The 20287-nt window shown below is 50.7% G+C and overlaps 1 protein-coding gene across 1 annotated transcript; it reads left to right on the top strand.

The window, feature by feature from the left end:
- Positions 1–732: 732 nt before the first annotated feature.
- Positions 733–11323, top strand: LOC124509342 (holocytochrome c-type synthase). Its single transcript, XM_047075883.1, has 7 exons — positions 733–854; positions 1416–1559; positions 3613–3764; positions 6099–6247; positions 7094–7213; positions 9303–9389; positions 9950–11323. Exons 2-7 carry the CDS (start codon positions 1448–1450, stop codon positions 10146–10148), a joined length of 819 nt encoding a protein of 272 aa, XP_046931839.1. The 5' UTR covers positions 733–854; positions 1416–1447; the 3' UTR covers positions 10149–11323.
- The last annotated feature ends 8964 nt before the right edge of the window (positions 11324–20287 follow it).

Genomic DNA, 20287 nt, shown 5'->3' on the forward strand with positions numbered 1-20287 from the left:
AGAGAGACCCAGCCTAGTGGCTGCAGTTGCTAACACCCCCAGCACCCAGGAGATGGCCTGCCCCGCCCTGAAGGCGGGGTGACACGGATAGACAGATGCTTCTTATTAGCACTTTTTAAGTAACAAGATAAAATGATCTTAATTTCAAAGTAGCGATGAATAGTATTTTAAGACAGAAACCCCCGTTATTTAGGACATAATTTCTCTGTGATTTCTATTAGTGCACATATAGCTAACGCTACTAGGATTTGTTGCCTGCATTCCTGATGGAAAAAAAATACTAAATTTCTCTTAGAGGTAAGTGAAAATACAGACCTTCAAGTCCACACACCCAGTTAAGAAGGCCTTGGGAGCTGCAACCTTGATTTGTTCATTTTGGGATCTCCGGAGTCGGCCACCTACTGATGCTACTTGAGTCATTACTATAATTCAAACTGACGGGATACAATTTAAAAGCCGGAAATTTTAAAACTAACTCCTCCAAAGCAACCCCTCTGCGGCTTAAAGGAGCCATGGGCAACCTCACCCTAGGGAAGTCTCCGGCCCAGCCAGAACTCTCCCGGCCCGCGCTGGCTAGGAGGGGCGGGGCCAGGGAGCGGCCCTCGCGCTTATAGGTCGAGGCGGGAAGGGGCGGGGTCCGCTCCTCCGTGATCGACGGAAGCCGTTCCTCCTCAGCCCGCGCCCCGCCTCCCGCGCGCCCGGAAGTCCCGCCTTCGGAAAAGGAAGTAGCCGTGCGCTCGAACGCCAGCGGTGACCGCGAAGGCAACGGTGACCGAGAGAGGAGAAGGCGGCGGTGGCGGGCTAGCGGTTAGAGGCGGGGCCGGCTCCTCGGAGCGGCCCGGGACTGGAGTCAGGTGCGGAGGGGCAGGCTGGCCGAGGCCGGTGGGTTTTGGGGTCCCGGGACGGGGGTCCCAGGTGAGACACGCAGGGACCGCGTGAAGAAGACTCTGGCCGCGTCCTCCCGTCCGCGGTCCTTTCCTTCCTCCTCGAATCCCTTTTCTGCCCCGTACCCTTCCCTCATTCCCAGTCCTTGGTTAAGCCCGGGTCTGGGGTTCTGGTCTGGGCTGCCCTCTCCCACCTGGATCACCACTTTGAGGACCCCCTGCTCCCTAGACCTACACCCCCCTCTCTGTGGTGTAGTTTCTCAGGGGCGCCCTCACCTCACCCCCAAAATCCGGACATCTTAGAAACGTGCGTCTAAAGAGTGGTGTGGTGTAGATTTCGCACTAGTATTTCCTAAAGAGGTTAGTGTATTAAAGCTATCCCTCAAAGTGGATACCCTGCCCTGTAGGTTTACAACAGGATGACAAGGGGGAGGAACAAGGGTTGGGCAGATTAAGAATACCAAGGGAGTGGTCAGAGGCCAGGCATCAGCATTAATCGGTTTCTTTGCTTTTTGGCACGTGTGAGTTTAGAATTGTTTGGATTCGGCCTCGCGGTTCCAACCATGGGTTTGTCTGCGTCTACCCCTGCTGTTGCAGTTCAGACCTCAAATGCTTCTGATCATCAGACAGCATCCCCGCCTTCAGGATGCCCCATGCATGAAGGGAAAATGAAAGGTAATCGACCCTTTGTCTAGAAAACAAAAACAAAAGGGAATTCCCAAAAGGATTAGGATAGTGCGTGAGAGTGAAGTGATTGCTCCATACCTTAGCTCTTACCCCCCAAAGTTTGCCATCGGCGGTTCTCAGCCTGGGTGGCCACCCCTCCACCCCCCCAGGGGACATGTGGCGGTGTCTGGAAGCATTTTGGTTTGTCAAAACTGAGAGGACGTGGTGCATGTAGTGAGTAGAAGGCAGGAGCCCCGCTAAACACCCTGGAGTGCACAGCACACGCCTGCAACAAAGAATCACCTGGCCCCGCATGTCAGGAGTGCTATACTGCCTTTCCCCTCTACCATTCAAAGTGTCAATCTTTTCTGGGTCACTGATCCCAGCTGGCTGTTAGAAAACACCTGCTTCGTCTGCATCTGTCTCCATTCTTCTTATATGGAGAAACCCTGGAAGAGCACTGTGTCTATAAACGTGTGGCCTGAAAAACGCTTGCTTGCCTTGTAGTCTTTCATTGCCTTGGTCAGTCAGCAAGAATTTACCCACCGCCCACTCTTCGCCAAGCACTGGTGGGTTTTGTTTGTTTTTGCACTGAGAGAACAGCAACATACAGAACACAAAAAACTTCTGCCTAATGGAGTTCACATTCTCATCTTCATAATCCTGTGTGGTAGGTTTTCTCCCTATTTTATGGTTTAGGAAACTTAGAAGTCTCACAGCTGATAAGCGGCAGAGCCAGCAGAAACTCTGTGACCTGGGGCCGATCATAGAGCCCTAAACAGGCTTTGATTTCATTTACCGTGTATCCAAAAGAGCTGTCGGCCTGATTTGTTTGCATTAGTAAAGAATGCGGGTATTTGTAGGTGACTAAAGGGGCTACTGGTATTTTCTAACAGCCAGCTGGGATCAGTGACCCAGAAAAGATTGGCACTTTGAATGGTAGAGAGGAAAGGCAGTATAGCAAGTCTCTGTTCAGCCCTCAACTGGACAGCTATACAAGATCCTAGTGAGAATGAGGGTCTGGGAGGAGAATCGGAGGACAGGAAGTGAAAGGAAACTTGTCTTTGGTGTGTAGGTCATCCAGAGTATTCTTGGTGTTACTGCTGCTTCCTGACACAGGGATTCCTTACTCGGGCCAGCTGTCTTCCCGGGCCATGGCTCTCCTGGTGCCTGCGCCTCTCCTGAGTCTAAGACCAGCTTCTCAGTCCCCACACTTGCTTCCATTAGCACCCTGGAACCTTGGGCATCAGCTGCCCTTCTCACTGCTGCTCTTATAGGTTCAGACCTTCCCTTTGAAGTGGCATCTGGGTCCTATGCGGATCGTGGACCGTTTTCTTTAATATATGCCTTTTGTTGCTAAATATTTGCTATCTACCCATGAGGAATAGAACCTTGGCCAAGGAGTAGTTTTCTGTGCCTTGTTTCCATCCGAGAGCAAACACAAGCAGAGTGGCATTCAGACTTTTCTCCAGGAGCCTTTTTGAGGGCTCCTTTGTTCATTTTCATCTCCTGTGTTCAGTACCTGAGAGAAGGTATCAGGAAGCCGGGCCTCTGGTGTCCTGATCGGGGCTGGGCCTTTTCTGGAACTTGTGAATAGAAAGGGAGATTTGGTAAAACGTGGCCGACCCCCCCACTTAGGTTCCTCTGCAACAGCTCGCTGCTGGGAGCCCAAGCAGGTACCTTCTAGCCCATTACTAAAACCATGGAACGAACGATATGTTCCTTTGCAAGTGTTGAGATTTTTTTTTTTTTTGTATAGTTGTGCTGAGGGCATGGCACAATAAGGGAGTGAGTACCCATTTCTCTTTCAAGGGGAGAATAAATATCTAGAACCTTCTCCTGGTCTTTAGGATCTTAGAATGTTAGCTAGCTTAGCTCTTGGCAGCTTGAAACAGTATGGTAACAGTGTTACCACAAAGTAACACTTTTTCAGTACCCTTCCAAGTTATTCCCCCTTTGATGGTGATCCCTGGTCAGAAATCTAGCTCTTTAGGGCCCGGATTGAGAGAGCTAGATGTCCTGCCTTTGTGGTCACACTGTTTTTACACTTCGTTTACTTCAGGCTGTCCAGTGAGTGCGGAGCCACCTGAGCCAACTTGTGAGAACAAAACGAGCTCTGTGCCCACCCACCAGGACCGTGCATATGAGTACGTGGAGTGCCCTGTCACCGGCGCCGTGGCCGGCAGTAAGGAGGACCTGGACCCTTCTAACCTGGTAATTCACGTTCGGCCCCCCTCCCCACAACTTGTCATACAGAGATGCCTTTGTGGACTCCCAGGACAAATCGCTGGCTGCTAGGATTGATTCTCTCTTCCTCTTAAGATACAGAAGTCTCATATTCCGTCCACACTGAAAATCTAGAAGGCATTTCTAAGTATCGTTTCAGAGGGTGCCTGAAAAAGAAAACCGTGACCACCAAGTGCCAGAGTAGGTTGACTGGAAAGAAGCCACACCACAGGAATAGTTCCTTTGGGGATAAGTGGAAGGCAGGAAGTCCCATGAGGAGTGCAGTTAGGATTGGTAAAGGTGTTTCTGGTCTTGGGAAACCTCATAGGCGTGAGGCTGATGAGGGCACTTTTTCCGGCCCAGCTGGGTGCCAGCCTGTGTTGAGAGTCACTGGTGTGGTACAGCGTCCCGTGGCAGCCACCAGTGGGATGGTGTGACAAAGCAAGGCTAAGAGTAGCACGGCCTCACTACATTTTGCGATAGTGCGGGAGGTGGGGGCTTCCTGTTTGGAATCCCATTTTAATGGAGAGACAGACAGACTCAGATCTGTAGTTTAGAAGGCCAGAACAGGGTTCTTAGAAGGCCATGGTTACCAAAAGTATTTAGAAATCTTGGCCAACGTTTGAAGGAACTAGAAATACTTAGTCTGGAAGAGAAGGGCTGTGATATATATGTGTGTGTGTTCGTGTGTGTGTATGTTATGTATGTAACGATACCAGCAACTAGGTGGCTTGTACAGACATTTATTCTCACAGTTCCAGAGGTTGAGAAGTCCTCTTGGAAGATGCCAGCAGCTTCAGTCAATTTGGAGGGACACAGACATTCAGCCTCAGCACTCAGTAATGACCCTGCCAAACTCTAAGGACACTGCTGTGTTGAGGAGGAAAGTGGACAAGATCAGGGCTTCTCTGCCTTAGCACCGTTGACATTGAGGCTGGTGGGTTCCTTGCGGTGGGGGCTGTCCTGTGCTCCATAGGATATTCAGCGGCTTCCCTAGTCTTTACCCACCAGTTGCCAGTGGGACCCTCTTTACTCGGTCATGACAACCTAATGTGTCTCCTGACATTTCTAAAAGTGCCCTCGTTAGACTACTGTTCCAGGTAACAGTAGTTACTAGGGAACAGTACTGCTGTTAGAGAACAGCCTAGTGGTTCAGAACATGGGCCTTTTGGAATCCCACAGACCTAGACTCTTACCCCATGGGATCGTTACACGTAGTAAGAGTGTTAATAACAGCCGGCGTTTCTTTTAGTCGCATCCGTAGCCCTCACGCTAAGCACCATACACGCTTTTGAGTAATTCTCATAACCACCCTGTGCAGCCAGTAGTGTCAGCGTCCCCGTTTTTAGAGCGGAAGCCACTGAGAATGATCAAGCGTGCGGTTTGGCCCGCATTGTTCAGCCAGCATGTGGCAGATCCCAGACTGAATCCCACCTGCCTCTGATGCGAGTCCTTAAACCCACTGTGGTGACCGTGCACATCATTCTAACCAGGGGCCACGTTGTGACTTAATAATAAATGCGGATCTGCTCGAAAATCCTGCATACTTCCAACACAGAAAAAGTTCTGTGCCAGGGGTTCTCAGCCTGGCTTGATGTTTGCCCTCGGGAGGACCCTGGTTGTCACGACTCGGGAGGAGGGGTACTGTTGGGTAGAGACCAGGGAGGTTGCCAAATACCCTACAGTGCTCGGAACAGACCCCCGTAACCAAAAGTTGTCCAGCCCCAAATGGCAGCGGTGCCCGGGGCGAGAGCCCCTGGTCCAGGGCAAGTGTTTGCACAGCACTGTTGCCGCCCTTATGTCTGGGAGGAAGGATTCTTCCCCTCCTTCCAGTCCGCCGGCGTGCCGGCGTCACTGCTCCTCTCTAATGTGTTCAGCCCAAAGACGGAAAGCATCAGCAGGATCGTAAAAGCAAAGAACATGTAAAAAGAAAGTGGTGGTCTACATGTATCTTCTGAGACTCTTCCTCAGAAGACCAGGCATTTTTGAAGAGCCCGTCGTTGAAAGGGCTTTAGAAATGTCTGCAGTCACAGTGATCGTTTTTACTTCTTAATCCTTGGGGAGAAAGAGACAGAAAATGTAGCCACAGTGTGTACCTACCGTTTGTGAGAACTCCTTAACAAGGAAAAACAACTTTAGAACTAGAACTCTTCAGAACAACCAAATCAGCTGGCAGGTCTGAAATCGTGACGTCACTGGCTTGATAGGGAACCTGTGCCTCATGCGTGATGATGCACCGCTTTCCAGAATGTCGTCGATTATATTGTTCGTTTCCACTTTGTGTCTATCTCCAACATTTAAAAACCTGCTCACCTTGTTTAGATGCCGCCACCCAACCAGATGCCGGCCCCGGATCAGCCATTTGCGCTGTCTACGGTGAGGGAGGAGTCATCCATTCCGAGAGCAGATTCAGACAAAAAGTGGGTTTATCCCTCTGAACAGATGTTCTGGAACGCGATGTTACGCAAAGGGTGAGTGAGCATGTTAGGGTATAAATTTGCTCATCAAGTTCATCTAAGAATGAATGTTAAAGAGGTTTTTATCCCCAAAACATATAGTAAATTTTCATAAGCTAGACAGTATATAACATTCAGCCGATTTTTCAGACCTACGAGAACGTCAGTACAAAAGCCAGCGTATCAGTCAGGATTCTCTGGAGAAACAGAACTAACGGGGTGTGTGTCTTTACAGATGTAAAGAGATTTATTGTAAGGAATTGACTTCACGTGATCATGGAGGCTGAGAAGTCCCACGATCTGCAGTCAGCAGGCTGGAGACCCAGGACAGCTGATGTGTAGTTTGAGTCTAAAAGCTGGCAGGCTGGAGACCCAAGAACTGTTGTTTTCATTCCAGTCCAAAGGCCCGAAAAAACCATATCCCGGCTCGCAGGCAGTCAGGCAGGAAAAGTTCCCTGTTATTTGCAAGAGGCTCATTCTTTTATTTAGACCTTCAACTGATCAGATGAGGCCCACCCACATTAGGGAGGGCACTCTGTTTTACCCATTTAAAGCTTATTTTCCTCCAAAGTGCTCTCACAGACACACCCAAAGTAATGTTTGACCAAACATCTGGGCCCCCCATGGCCCAGTCAACTTGACACACGAGATTAACTTATAGCCAGTAATAGATGTTTAAAAATTCTATTACGTGAAGTACTTAGAAAAAGTTAATCAGTGGTACTGACTGAAAAAGTGTTACTTTATGGTTCCTTGATCTGTGTGCAAGTGGTTTTTGGTGACTTGGTGAAACGAATATGTGGGTTGATTTTATGGCGTGATCAGTAATGTTATCAAGTTCTACCAAATGTCCTTTCCTAGGTGGAAGTGGAAGGATGACGATATTAGTCAGAGAGATATGTACAATATCATCAAAATTCACAATCAGAATAACGAGCAAGCCTGGAAGGAGATTTTGAAGTGGGAAGCCCTTCATGCTGCGTAAGTATGTCTGAGAGCTTAAAAAAAACAAAAACATTTTTCCAACATCTTTCTTATTTGGGCTCTGCTTTCTAGAGTTTTAACGTTGTATTCAAACAGTGTGCTGTTGTAATACAACATTTTAGGTGGTAGGTCTGTTTCGGTGACAGTTGTGTGACAGACCCGCTCCCACCCAGCTGCGTGAAACGGCAACCATTTTATTATGCTTGTGGATTCATTGGGTCCCAAGTGCAGAAAGGGCAGAGCAGGGGTGGCTCATCTCTGCTCACAACGCCTAGGGCCACAGCCAGGCTCTGATCGGGGGTGGGCTTGACGGCCGTGGGCCGGGATCCTCTGCAGGCTGGACCATTTCCTCACCTGGTGACTGGTGTCGGCTGTCAGCCAGGACACCTGCCCCTGGCTGCTTCGGCTTCCTCACGCCATGGTGACTGGGTTCCGAGAGCTAGTGTTCCCGAAAACTCCAGGGTAGCTACATCTCCCTTGATGACCTGGCCTCGGCAGTCCCGGAGCATCACAAGCCTTCCCTGGTTCAGGGGAAGGGGCCGTGGTGCCCGCCTCTCAGTGGGAGGAATGTCACAGTACACGGAAGGCACATGGGGTGGGAGATGGCCCGGTGCTGTGCCCCAAGGGTGAGGAGAAGAGCAGTTCCGTTCCCTCAGCATCACTGAACCCCCATCAGGACCAGACCTCAGGAGAGGTCTCAGCAGTGGGCCTTTCCCTCGGGGGAACAGGTGCAGCAGTCACGTGTTTGTCGGCAGTGGTGGGCCGGAGGTCTGTGGGAGCCGGGGCCCCTAGCCCCAGGGATTCTAATTCAGTAGGTCTGGGATGAGGCCCAGACTTGGCATTTCTAGAAAGACATAGATGCCACCGGTCTGCAGAGTCCACCTCGAGAACCATAGGGGTGGGGGATGTCTGCACAGAAAGCCAGATTGTATCATCATTGGGGGATTACATTTTAAATTTGTGATAAAATGGGATTAACTTCTTGGCTAAAGTCCACTTAATGATTTCGTTAAGGTATCCCAGCTTTTAAATATTTGAACTCTGAGATTCATTAGTAGCCCTCCGTGGGTGTCACTGCTGGACACCAGGCCTGGGAGGGGTCCGTGCGAGGAGGGAACGGCAGGGCACCCAGGACTCCCCTCAGCGACCCGAGACCAGCAGGAGCCATGTTCCCAGCTCACCGATGAAGCCACCCACAGGTGTCTGCAGTGACTAAAAGCCCACTGTAATGAAAGCCACCTGCCAACTACTTGCAGTGTGACTTTGGAGCAGAGAGAGACCAGGAGAAGTCTACTTTGTCAGTTTCACCCCTTTCCTAGTCATTTTCCGGGGTCCCTCAAAATTAAGTTGGCCCTTTAAAGACATGCTACAGCCTCCAGGAGAAAGCTTGCCTGGGTCGAGTTTACCTCTTTGCTGGCGACCCTCTTGAGATGCTAGCGAATGGTTCGTAAAGGAAGTACAGGAACTCGGATGGGCCTCGGGTAGGGCTCAGTTACACTGGGGCTGGTTTTCTCCCCCCGCCCCGTCATTAGGGCCGCCAAGGCTGAAGCCTGTCCTCAGGGTGACAGCAGCTAACAAGACAGGTGGCCTCGTATATCCTGACGTGAAGAGCCGGCCCATCGCTGATTTCGTTTGTTCCTAGGGATTCAGCCAGCATTTTTCTTCATAAAGGCTTTGTTCACTGGTTTCAAATGAAAGAAGGGTAGGATTTTCTTGTGTTCGTCTTAAAAAACTCAGCTGCAGCATGTGAAAGAAGTGTCATGCCCGCTACTTAACCTTTTATCTTTTTCCTAAGAACGTTGCCCTTTCCACCAAATGTAAAGTCCATTTCCTCACTCCTGGAAAGAAACAGCGCAGATATTTGGAATGAAGTGGAAGGAGTGGAACAGACTTGACCCCGAAATAAAGAGCAATATTTTTAACGAAAAGGGATATTTCTCTGAATTGTTTTCCAAGTTCTCTCACTCTGTAAATGTGATACATAAAACGCACACAGAAAAACGTGTGTTGTTGAAAAACTGCAACATCGCATTTCTCAGAGGGGGGAAAATATTTTAATAGGCTTTTCTTGTTGGCGAATTTCTAGGGAGTGTCCTTGTGGTCCATCGTTGATCCGGTTCGGAGGTAAAGCGAAAGAGTACTCACCAAGGGCAAGAATCCGTTCCTGGATGGGGTGAGTGGCGGCGCACAAATGTTACTTTACACGCCTCGGGTCAGGATCAGCTTTCTCTCGGCACCTAAAGCAGACAGCCTCAGGACTGCAGTTCCGTCTTGCAAAACTCAGTGCTCAGCTGCAGGTTTCTTCCTCTCCCTCAAGTGTGCCCAGTGGTGGGCAGATTTATTAGGGTTTTGTGACTTGTCCCCTGTCTGATTATCGTAGCACGGAATTCACTTGTCCTCCGTGTTCTCGGATCTGTCCTCTCGCTCCTTCCCGTGGTCTCTGTGCATCTGAACGCTCCGGGTCCCTCTCTGTTCCTCCAGCGTAGACAGACTCCGCTCACGTTTGGATCGCTGCAGCGCCTCCTGGGACCTCCCCGGCCCGGGTCTCTTTTCTGTCGACTGCTGCTCTGCAGACAAACGAGCCGTCGTCTGACCTGGGCTGGGCTCATCGCGGCCCTTCAGCAGCGTCTCCCTTCAGCGCAGCAGACCGATCTTCTGAGGCTCACCTCCCCGGTTGGGCGTGTGACCCCGAGAGCAAGCGCTTTCACGCTCACGAGCATGTTTTCGTTTCAGGTACGAGTTGCCTTTTGACAGGCACGACTGGATCATCAACCGCTGTGGGACAGAAGTCAGGTATGTCATCGACTACTACGACGGCGGCGAAGTTAACCAGGACTACCAGTTCACCATCCTGGACGTCCGGCCCGCTTTGGATTCTTTTTCGGCGGTGTGGGACAGGATGAAGGTCGCGTGGTGGCGCTGGACCTCGTAACCGCCGCTCCGTTAGCGATGGGAAAATACGAGCTATTTTTTTCCTGAGCGATACATTAAACTCTTCCCCAAACCGAATTGCTCTCGTGATGTAATGGGAATGTCAAGTGGGTCGTGACACTGTATACCTAGTGAGGGTCCCATGCACCGTGTTCTTTTGTTTTCACCTCATAGTTTATGCCAGATCATTCTAGGTTTCCTTCCCACTTGGCCTCAGTGGGAAGCAGTCCCTTGGGTTTTCCTTTCGCCACAGTAGTGCCTGTGCATTTAATCTAGAAGAGTGAACAACCTCACATGTTCATGAGGAAGAGTAAGGAAAAAAGGGGCTCCCTTCGAATTTTAAGAAAGATTCTTTTCCAGGGGTTGTGCCGTCATCCGTACGGTTTAGGAGCGCACCCTTAGGAAAACGCAGAGGTGTGCCCTGGGAACGCGCTCGGCAAAACTAAGGCGCGTCTCAGCTCCACGAAGTCTCGGTTGTGAGAATTGCTCAGGCTGGGCCTTGTTAGAGAACAGTTTCAAGACCCGCATGATTTGATGATGCGCCTGCATTGGTGTATACGTTTTCACTTTTTAAATATGTCCATTTCGATTCCTGCCATCCTGGTACGGAACTCCGCTCCCGCAAGCAGGTCTCGTTGCCCGTGACGTTGGACGTGTTCTCCCCGCTCCGAGTCCCATGTCTTCTGCCTGAAGCCCTCCCTCCGGTCAGCCTAACCCGAACCTTAGAGATTTGGTGCAAGTCACCGCGCCAGGACGGTCCCTCTCAAAGACAGGATCCTATTCTGTTGAGTGTTAGAATTCACAAGAAGAGTATTTTCCCAGATACGGAATGTTTGTATCAACTCACTGTCTCGGTGCAGATGTTTTTTTGCAGGGAGCTCTTAAGTTTGCCGCTGAAATGCTTTTCTGCCCGTGATTCCTAAACTGGCTGTTCTGCTTAGAGCAGCACGTTACTGTTCTCTTAAGCATTGCCAATGTTAACCCGTTTGATGTACCTTGACTCTGTAATGTTAGGTTAGTGGAAGGAACTGGCAGTCTGCAGCGATTCACGTGACGTGGAATTTCTTGGTTGTGTCGGTATTGTGTGGTGTTTTCAAAATCCGACAGCTCTCAACTCTTCTACGTGTCAAAATATTTGTATATTTTAAAATAAAATAAAGCTGATAGTTAACAGGTTTTGATGTTAAGAGTAACTTCACATCTCCCGGTCATTTCTCCAGACAGAAATCACCTGTGCAGAAGTGACGCCGTAGTCTCCCTGGTAGCAGCCGTTTTGTCATCCGTGAGTCACATTGGTAAACTCCTGAGAAAAGTAATAACCGCTGGCAGTTTTTTGGTCCTACGTGCCACTGAGTGTAGGCTAAGGTGTTGGTACGAGAAAGTGTTGTAACACCGCGCCACAGGCAGGGGCTCCCCCTGTTGACAGACCTACACGGTTTCTCGAGAAAAAACCTCATCCACAGTAAACTGTCCATCGAGGCCGAATGCAGGATCGATGTAGTCCAGCCTTCCACCGCCCCTGGGAGAGGTCATAGCCCACCGGATGTCAGAGCGGTTGTGTGCCTAGATCATACCTGCTCATATCTGGGGGCCAACACTTCTCCGCTCTGACAGGAGATGCATTTGGAACATGAACTCCATTTTGGATGTTCTCTGAGGTTTTAAATTAAGTCTTCTCGCTCCAGTATTCACACTATTCAGAAGCAGAACAAACTCCTGTCGTTAGGGCAAGTATTAGTGAACAAGGCGGGGCTGGAACTGGGCTCGTATATCTCCCTGGAATATTCCCTAGCAATTCCCTATGTCTAGGGAACTATGCCCTCCGTGTCGTCCCGGGAACACGGACAGGCAAAAGGGGCAGCCCCGATCAGCACTCAGTCTTTCAAGGGACAGTCTATAAGTGAAAGGGTGGTAAGTTCTAGATTTCCAATTTAAAGATAGGCTGTGGTAATCTAGGGGGACACGAGTTCACCTAAGTATTTTTGAATATATACTAAATGTATAGTTAACCGATTAACTGAGTCACCAATACAGTTAATTCTCTAGCAGAGCTATTCCTTCCTAGCTGAAATGAGATGCAGAATTCATGCCTCACCTCTGCAGTGACTATGGGACTTGTACTGTGGATCATCTGTGTCTTTGTAGGCTTGAGGCCATGTGTGGTGATGAATGCATGTCCCCCAAAAGACATCTGTGCCCCCATGTTGATGGCATTATTTCCAATAGCCAGGACATGGCAACAACCTAAGTGTCCACCAACAGATGAGTGAGTAGAGAAAATACGGTATAGATGGACAACGGACTGTCAGCTTAAAAAAGGAAATCTTGCCGTCTGTGACAACACGGATGGGCCTTGAGGGCATTGTGCTAAGTGAAATAAGAGACAAATGGCATATGATGTCACTTGTATGTGGAATCTGAAAAAACAAAAACGGAGCTCGATACAGAGGAATAGATTAGTGGTTGCCGAACACGGGGGGGTGGGTGAAATCTGTGAAAGGGCTCGAGAGGTCCAAGTCTGTTATAAACAAAGTCCTAAGGATGCAGTGTAACTGCGGTGATGGATGTTAAGGAGACTTAACTGTGGCGATCATCTCCAATAGATACAAACACCAATCCTTACAGTGTAGCCCTGAAACTAATGGCGTGTGTCAGTTATACTTCAGTTTCCAAAAAAACGCGAGTCTCGAAAGCAGATGGCTGGCTTAGAGTCGCAGCTCAGCCCCTTCGCTTGCTGTGCCATCTTAACATCTCTGGGCCTCAGCTTTCTCAGCCTTAAAAAGAATGATAAACCTGTTTGGGCCCGTTCGGCCTGCTGTTACCGAATGCCATTGACCGGTGACTGAGAAACAACAGAAATTTACCACTCACGCTTTGGGAGGCTGGAGGTCGGAGATCAAGGCGCCACAGACTCCGGGCCGGGCAGGTGAGGAGAGCTGGCTTCCTGGTTCACAGCAGGCCGTCTTCACGTGGGTCCTCACAGGAAGGGGCAAGAGCGCAGGCTGGAGTCTCCTTTAGAAGGACCCATCCCCTCACAAGGCTCCACCCTCCTGACCTCAGCGCCCCCCAAAGGCCCCACCTCCTGATACCATCGCGTTGGGAGCGAGACGTCAACACTTGAATCTGGGGTGGGGGCCACAGGCATTCAGAAATCAACAAAGAAAGGGCGGTGTGAGGGAGAAGCGGGGCATCTGAGATACGATAGGTAGTCGGCCGCCCGCCGCCCTCCCTCTCCCAAGGAGAATCTGCTGGGGGAACAGCAGGGTCTCCTCCTGATCCGGGTTCATGGGACAAGGCAGGGAGCAGTCTCTGACCTTTTGAAAACTAGAAACGGGGCAGGGGGACATGGTGTACGTAATGTGCAAGTCCCGCTGGAGAAAAATAAAGATTATAACTGGGCTCCTGTGCTCCCTGGTCTAAAATGTAGCTCACCGCATCTCCGGGATCCCAAAGGTATCCCCCCTCCGTGAAAATTTAATCTGTATCCAGACTCAAAACGTATTACAAGGGCGCCTGGGTGGCTCAGTCGGTTGAGCGTCCGTCTGACTGTGGTTGAGGTCACGATCTCACGGTTCATGAGTTTGAGCCCCACGTCGGGCTCTGCGCAGACAGCCTGAGATTCTCCCTCTCTCTCTGCCCCTGCCCCACTCACACTCTCTCTCAAAAGAAACTAAAAAAACAAAACCAAAAAAACACAAAAACAGATAATACAAGGTTATGTTTTCTGCAAATAAAATTACATAATGTTTCATAATTTCTTAAACCTACAGCATATTCAAGTGATACATATTATTCCTTCCCCCATGACAGACAGAATACACTTACTGCTGTGGCACAGTTACCTTAAGAAAATTCCAGGCCATTTGTATAAGCGGTAAAACATCTGCCTCATGCTCCCATACGCTACTCCCTTGGTTTGAAGAGACTCCCTTGGTTTGAAGGTGACAGCGCTTCCTGCCAAGTGTTCACCCTGGCGTCACCTCCCATAGCAAGCGTTCCAGTGTTTTTGTGGGATCGTAGCCGCTGCTGGTGCAGACGTTAAAGCTTCTAAGACAAGTTCCTTCTCGGGACGCCTATGTCTACTCGGGGGATGAGGCGTGGACACGTGGGAGCCGTCTTGGATTTATAATTGTTTCCTTAATGCTTTCACACACGCAGGGTCACGTGTGACGGGGGCCATGGAAACAACGACTGAGTGCTACTACGGGGGAACCGTGTGAAGACAGAGACGTCACAACAGGAGCTGAGTGGAGTCCTGAAGGGCAGAATCATCATTTAAACACTTTGCTTTTCCTTCTACATTTTTGGGTAAGTTCACGCGGCTAGTTCCCGGCCCTTCAACGGCTTGGCATGGAAGATGATCAGGACGTTTTTGGCGGCAAGTACCAGAGGCCTTGCTGGGACTCGTCACCACAGGTGCAAGGCTGAGTCGATTCCAGCTCCCCGGATGCCGTTCCCTTCATGCTTCATTTCAGCTTCGTCCCGATAGGGCGAACTCCCTTCACCATCCTCCTGAGTGGATGAATTGTACTGTGTGTAGTTACAGCCCAAGAGAGCTATTTTGAAAAAAGAAAAAAAAATGTGCTGGCTGATCCCTAACAGCCCCCCTCTGCTATTAATTGAGAAGTCAGTTTACCAAGAGGCAAACCATAAGAGACTCTTGACTCTGGAGAACAAACTGAGGGCCGCTGGCAGGAGGCGGGTGGGGGATGGGCTAGACGGTGATGGGCATGAAGGAGGGCACCTGTTGTGATGAGCACCGGGTGCGGTATGTAAGTGCTGAATCACTAAATCCTGCTCCTGAAGCCGATACTAGCCTCGAGGTTAACTAACTTGGATTGAAAGAAAATCTTGGAAGAAAAAAAAGAGCCAGTAACTCAATTAAGCAAAAGAAAAGACAACGCAATATAAACACATAAACCAAGTCTATACATACTAACAAACGGCTAAGAAGGTTTTTGAAGGAGAATCACTAAAAATGTTTCCCTGAAACCGGAAGGGGTTGGGAAAATAGTCACGATGTACGTTTATGTGTTTCTGGTTACACTATAACAGGTAATCATGTTATGATTTCCAGCTTCATCTAACTTTTAAAAAAACAGACGATTCGATATCAGTCAGGCAAAGTATTGCATTAGAGCAGCAGTCTGGATCTTGCTGGCCATCCCTCCCTCCAGCTCTCTCCCTTTTGTGGCTTCCCAGCTTGATGCTTCTCAAGCTTCCCTGCGGATCAGAATAGCCTGGAAGGCTTGTTAAAACAGAGGGAGGGGGGCAGCCCCAGGATTCCTGATTCAGCAAGTCAGGGAGGATTTGCATTCCTAACGGAGCTCCCAGGAGACTGGGCTGCTGGGAGGAGGGGGGGGGGGCTGCGATCTGGGCCCCACTTTCCTCCAGGTCCTTGAAATCCTGCACACTGCCGCCCGTCCCCGCCCCCGGCTCTGCCTGGCGCCCGGCCGAAGTCCCAAGTAGGAAAGCGTGTTCGATGTAAGTGCCGCTCGGCCAATTTTGCGTGTTTCCGTCTCCTCCTTCAAGCCCACCCGCTCCCCTCTGTTTTGAATGTCGCACAATTTCACCTTTGTTTTGTGTCAATAATGAAAATCTAGCCTTTGTTAGTTTTTTTTTTTTTTTGAGTTTATTTTGAGAGAGAGAGTGCGAGAGCGAGTGGGGGAGGGGCAGAGAGAGAAGGCGACCACGAGATCACGACCTGAGCCGAAATGAAGAGCGTCTGACTTCAGCTCAGGTCATGATCTCACGGTCTGTGAGTTCGAGCCCCGCATCGGGCTCTGGGCTGACAGCTCGGAGCCTGGAGCCCGCTTCAGATTCTGTGTCTCCCTCTCTCTCTGCCCCTCCCCCGCTCGTGCTCACGCTCTCTCTCAAAAGTAAATAAATCATTAAAAAACAAAAAAGCCAGATACTTAACCGACTGAGCCACCCAGGTGCCCTGGAAATCTGTCCTTCCTCTGGAAGTTCATCTGCTCACATGACTGCTGTAGGTGATGGCGAGTTGGCAATGAGGTGAAGACGGTGTCCCCAGCGGGCACACAGAAAACCCCTCTTCTACTGCGAGCTGCTCCTGCGTGAATCGTGGTCTCAGGGGGAAAACGCATCATCTGGGTTATCTCTGCTACTTGAGCTTTGCTCACCATATTCGTTGGCGAGGGCACAGCAAAGCACCACGAACTGAGTGGTTTACACCACAGCAAGGCATTCTCTCGAGTTCTGGAAGCTACAAGTAAGATCAGAGTGCAGAGCCAGGCCCCTGCGGAAAATGGGCTCCAGGCCTCTCTGCCGGCTTCCGGTAGTTCCTTGGCCTGTGGCAGAACCCCAGTCTCCACATGGATGGGGGGCTGTGTCTGCACCCAAATTTCCCCCTTTTATTAGGACACCCAGCCACACTGGGTTTGTGCCCTCACTAATAATGACCTCATCTTACGTCGATCATTTGCAAAGACCCCGTTTGCAAATAAGATCACGTCCACAGGTAATGTGACTTCAGCATCTTTTGGGGGGACACAATTCAACCCCAAACATTCACATTTGCAGAACGGCTTACCCAGGGCCCGTCCAGCCTCTCCCTCTGGCGTCTGCACTCTGTCCCTGCCGAAGGGCTCCGCCGTCTTTGCACACTTCGCTCAGCAGCGACATTGCAAACCAGCACTGGCTTGGTCCCTCGCAGATCTTCGCCCTTCTGCCAAGCTCGGATGTGCTCAAGGCCGAGGCGGCAACCGCCCCTCCCCACATGGCTAAGCAGCTGATGGAAATCTCTTGGTGGGAGGTGAGAGGGAGGGCAAGACCACCAGATGCAAAGTGTCCTGTGGCGCATCGGGAAGGAAGAAGGGCCAGGTGGCTCATCTGGCCTCATGCTCCTCTCATGACTGACCTTCCCGAGCACAGTCTGGCCCCAGACTGGTCCTTGATCTTGGAGCCAGCGAAGTAACCGGACTTTAAGGAGGCTCTGAGCACCGACTCGCCCTGTTTGTCTCCTGTAGGAAAAAGCATGTCTCTAATTCCTTTTCTAATGCATTTTACCTTTGTGGAAACCCACTCACAACCCCAGAGCTGGCCCAGAGATGATTTTAAGCTGAACACATTTGAGAAGTTTTATGGTCCTGAAGGAGACGGGAAAATCACTCATACCTGTATAGACTCACGTTATCGCAAACTTTCTTTTCTGCTGTCTGCTCTCCTAAAAGCCCATGTGTCTTTCTTACATAAACCTATTTGTTTTTCTCAAAGAAGCCGTCTCTCCCCACTCCCTTTTCTCTCCTAAGACAGATAAACCTTTAACTTCAACCATTTAAGGGGCCAGCTACTCTTTGGCTGGCTCCCATTATGGGAATGAAATACACCCTTTTCTCCTGTTAAGCTGTCTTTTGCTAGTTTAATTCACAGGCCCTGGGTAGAACACTTAAGAGGGTAGGAGGAAATTTTTTTTTTTTTCCTCCTTCAGTTTCTGAGCAAACGTGGGCATATTATCTATATGGAAACACCGGAAGGTCTGTCCAACTTGTCGCCCAAGAACCACAGAGCACAATTGGATGGCCTGCCACCACATCCTGGCTCTGCCGCCCTGTAGTTGTGTGACCTTGGGCGACTCGTATGATGTCACTCTGAGTCATCTGTGCCCTCTGCCAACAGAGGACAGCTGTGGTTCCTGTCTACTGCTTGTGGAGGTTAGAGGAGTTAATGAGTGAAACACCTCCGTTCGAGCAGATGTTGTTAATAGATGCTAGTTACAGGACCTGCCCTTCGCAGCAGAGGGTCCCAGGTTGTATCTTCTAAAGCGATCGCACGTGGCACGCCAATTCGCGGCAATTTGTTGACTACTTAGTGTATGGCCGGCCGCTGCTGTAGGTAGTTTCTCGCTTAACCCTCAGAACAGTCCTGAAGGTCGGGTGTTATGCCCTGATGACTCTGAGGTCACCCGGCTAGTGAATGACAAAGCCGGGAGTCAAACCCTGTTCTCTCTGACCCCGAAGGCCACACTGCGAGAGATAATTGTTTCTCCAATATTAGCAAGCGAGCACCAAGCAGGGAGCAGGCAAATATACATTTACTTGCCATGCCTACGACTAGATTTTTACTCTTAAGAATGGAAAGATAACACATCCAAGCCACCCGCCCTGCCTGTCCCAGATAGTACCGAGCTGGGCAACGTGTCTTCGTGGAGCATGGCTGGCGAGGACACAGGGTCCCTGTGCTCGCCATGCGCTTCGCCCCAGACTGTCCTGCCGTTTCTTCCAAAGTCTGTTAATTTGGAAAACATACCTCCATCTCTGTGTTTGCGGGGAGGCCCGCGGACTTGTGTGTTTGGTCCATCGCATGGTAAATTGCTCGATCACATTTACACGCATCCGCTCGGCCAACAATTTATCAAATGCCGACCGTATGTTGGGTCTCTGCCCAGTCCTGAGCACACAGTGCCTGCCTTCGAGGGCAGAGTGGGAATGATCTCGAGATGCAACATACAGCGGTACTGATAAGGCACAGCAACGCTCGTGAAAATGGCCACGTGGGCCAAGTACCTGTGTAAGTTGTGATTCAGCACGTGTGTGCGACGGGAGGCGTCAAGCCAACTTTATAGGGAAATAATAGCCTTTGAGTAGGAAATGCAGGGAAGAGCAGTCGAGACCCTTGGAACAGAAGTGCGTCCTGCGTGTGGGGATGGGGTGTCTCCCGGATGTGGCCGGAGGAGCGGGTAGCGCTGTGGGGAGACACCAGGGGCGGAAGGCAGATTGAGGTTGGACTCTGGAGCGTTTGGATGTTGTCACCGGGCGTGTGGACTTTGTCTTGGAGGCCAGAGGGAGAGGAGGCCATCGGTGGTTTTAAAGCAGGGACACGCCTGTGACAAGGTGTGGATTGTAAACTACACCCAGGGCGGTGACGCGGAGGAACGAAGGAGATGGTGAGGGCAGACGCACAGAAGACACCTGCGAGACAGGCCGTGAGGCTGGGATCCCGGGGAGGCTGGGGGTAAGACGCCCTGGACCAGGGGGTGGCTGGTGGCTAGAGAGAATGTGGCTGCACGTGGCAGGCGTGCAGCTGGTCCTTCAGGGCTGGGGAGGCCCCGTGCAACATTCAGTGAAGATGTCAAGCCACTGGGGACTGAGGGGGGTACCATGGCTGCAGATGAGGGTGACCAGACTTAGCAAGAGACACTCAGTTCAATTGAATGTCAGGTAACCAGTGAGTGGCTCTCTAACAGAAGTACGTCCCGTGTCGTATCTGGGACAAGAAATCTGTGTTCAGTATAATTACATCCCAGACACGGCACGCGAGGTGCCTCTACTAAAACGTGACCATTGAGGCAGGGCCCTGGTTTCTTTTTTTTATCACGAAAGCCGGGATGTCCCCATCAAACTGGGACGAGTCGGTCACTCTAGGCTGAACGGATGTCGCCTGAATTGAATTTCGAGAATCTCCTGACCCTTTTGCAACCTCCGTGGGGTCTTCGGTTGGGGCGGGTGCTGCGCGCACCTCGGTGCGCGGGGGGGGCCTCACCGGGCCAGGGGTGCGCACCCCAGGGACCACTATCCGCAGTCGCCCGTCTCCGCCACGCCATCTGTCGCCTCGACTGCGCCGAAGACTCTCCACCTTTTTTGGCATTCGCCTTTGGTTTGCATTTTTTTTCTCTCGAACATTTGCTGCCCATTTAGTCCCGTTTCAAAAATCCGTCCGGCCGAGCCGTGGTCCCGTCTCTCGTCCACCCCCTGCCGTCCGCCTGCCCGAAGCCTGCGCCACAGGCCTGGACTTTGTTCCGGCGGCTCCTTACGTTTAATCCCAATGCTGTCCCCCTGCCAAGCAGGTGTGTAGTGAAACGCGCATGAGAAAAGAAGCAAGCCGGGCTTATCTAGATGTTTCCTCAACTTGCGCAAATTCCACTGGTGGGAGAGGTTTGGGTTTTCTGTGACAAACCACAACGCGCGTACGTTAACAGCCACTTAGATGGATCGAGAGAAATTCGCGTTCGGCCATTTCTGCCATCATCTTTCTGGCCCTGTTGCCAGAGACACACAAGCAGTGCTCGTGTTCACAGACGCAGAGACACCTGCGACGTCGCTTCTTTGCTCACAGGAGTGAGTAACTGGAACAGCCTGCTCCACGGTTTTGTCCAACTTGAAAGCGTCTGAGCTCTATTTG

The sequence above is a fragment of the Lynx rufus genome, unplaced genomic scaffold (assembly GCF_022079265.1).
Source record: "Lynx rufus isolate CCGP_SWC_20201006 ecotype Redwood Valley unplaced genomic scaffold, mLynRuf1.p SCAF_14, whole genome shotgun sequence".
NCBI lineage: Eukaryota > Metazoa > Chordata > Mammalia > Carnivora > Felidae > Lynx > Lynx rufus.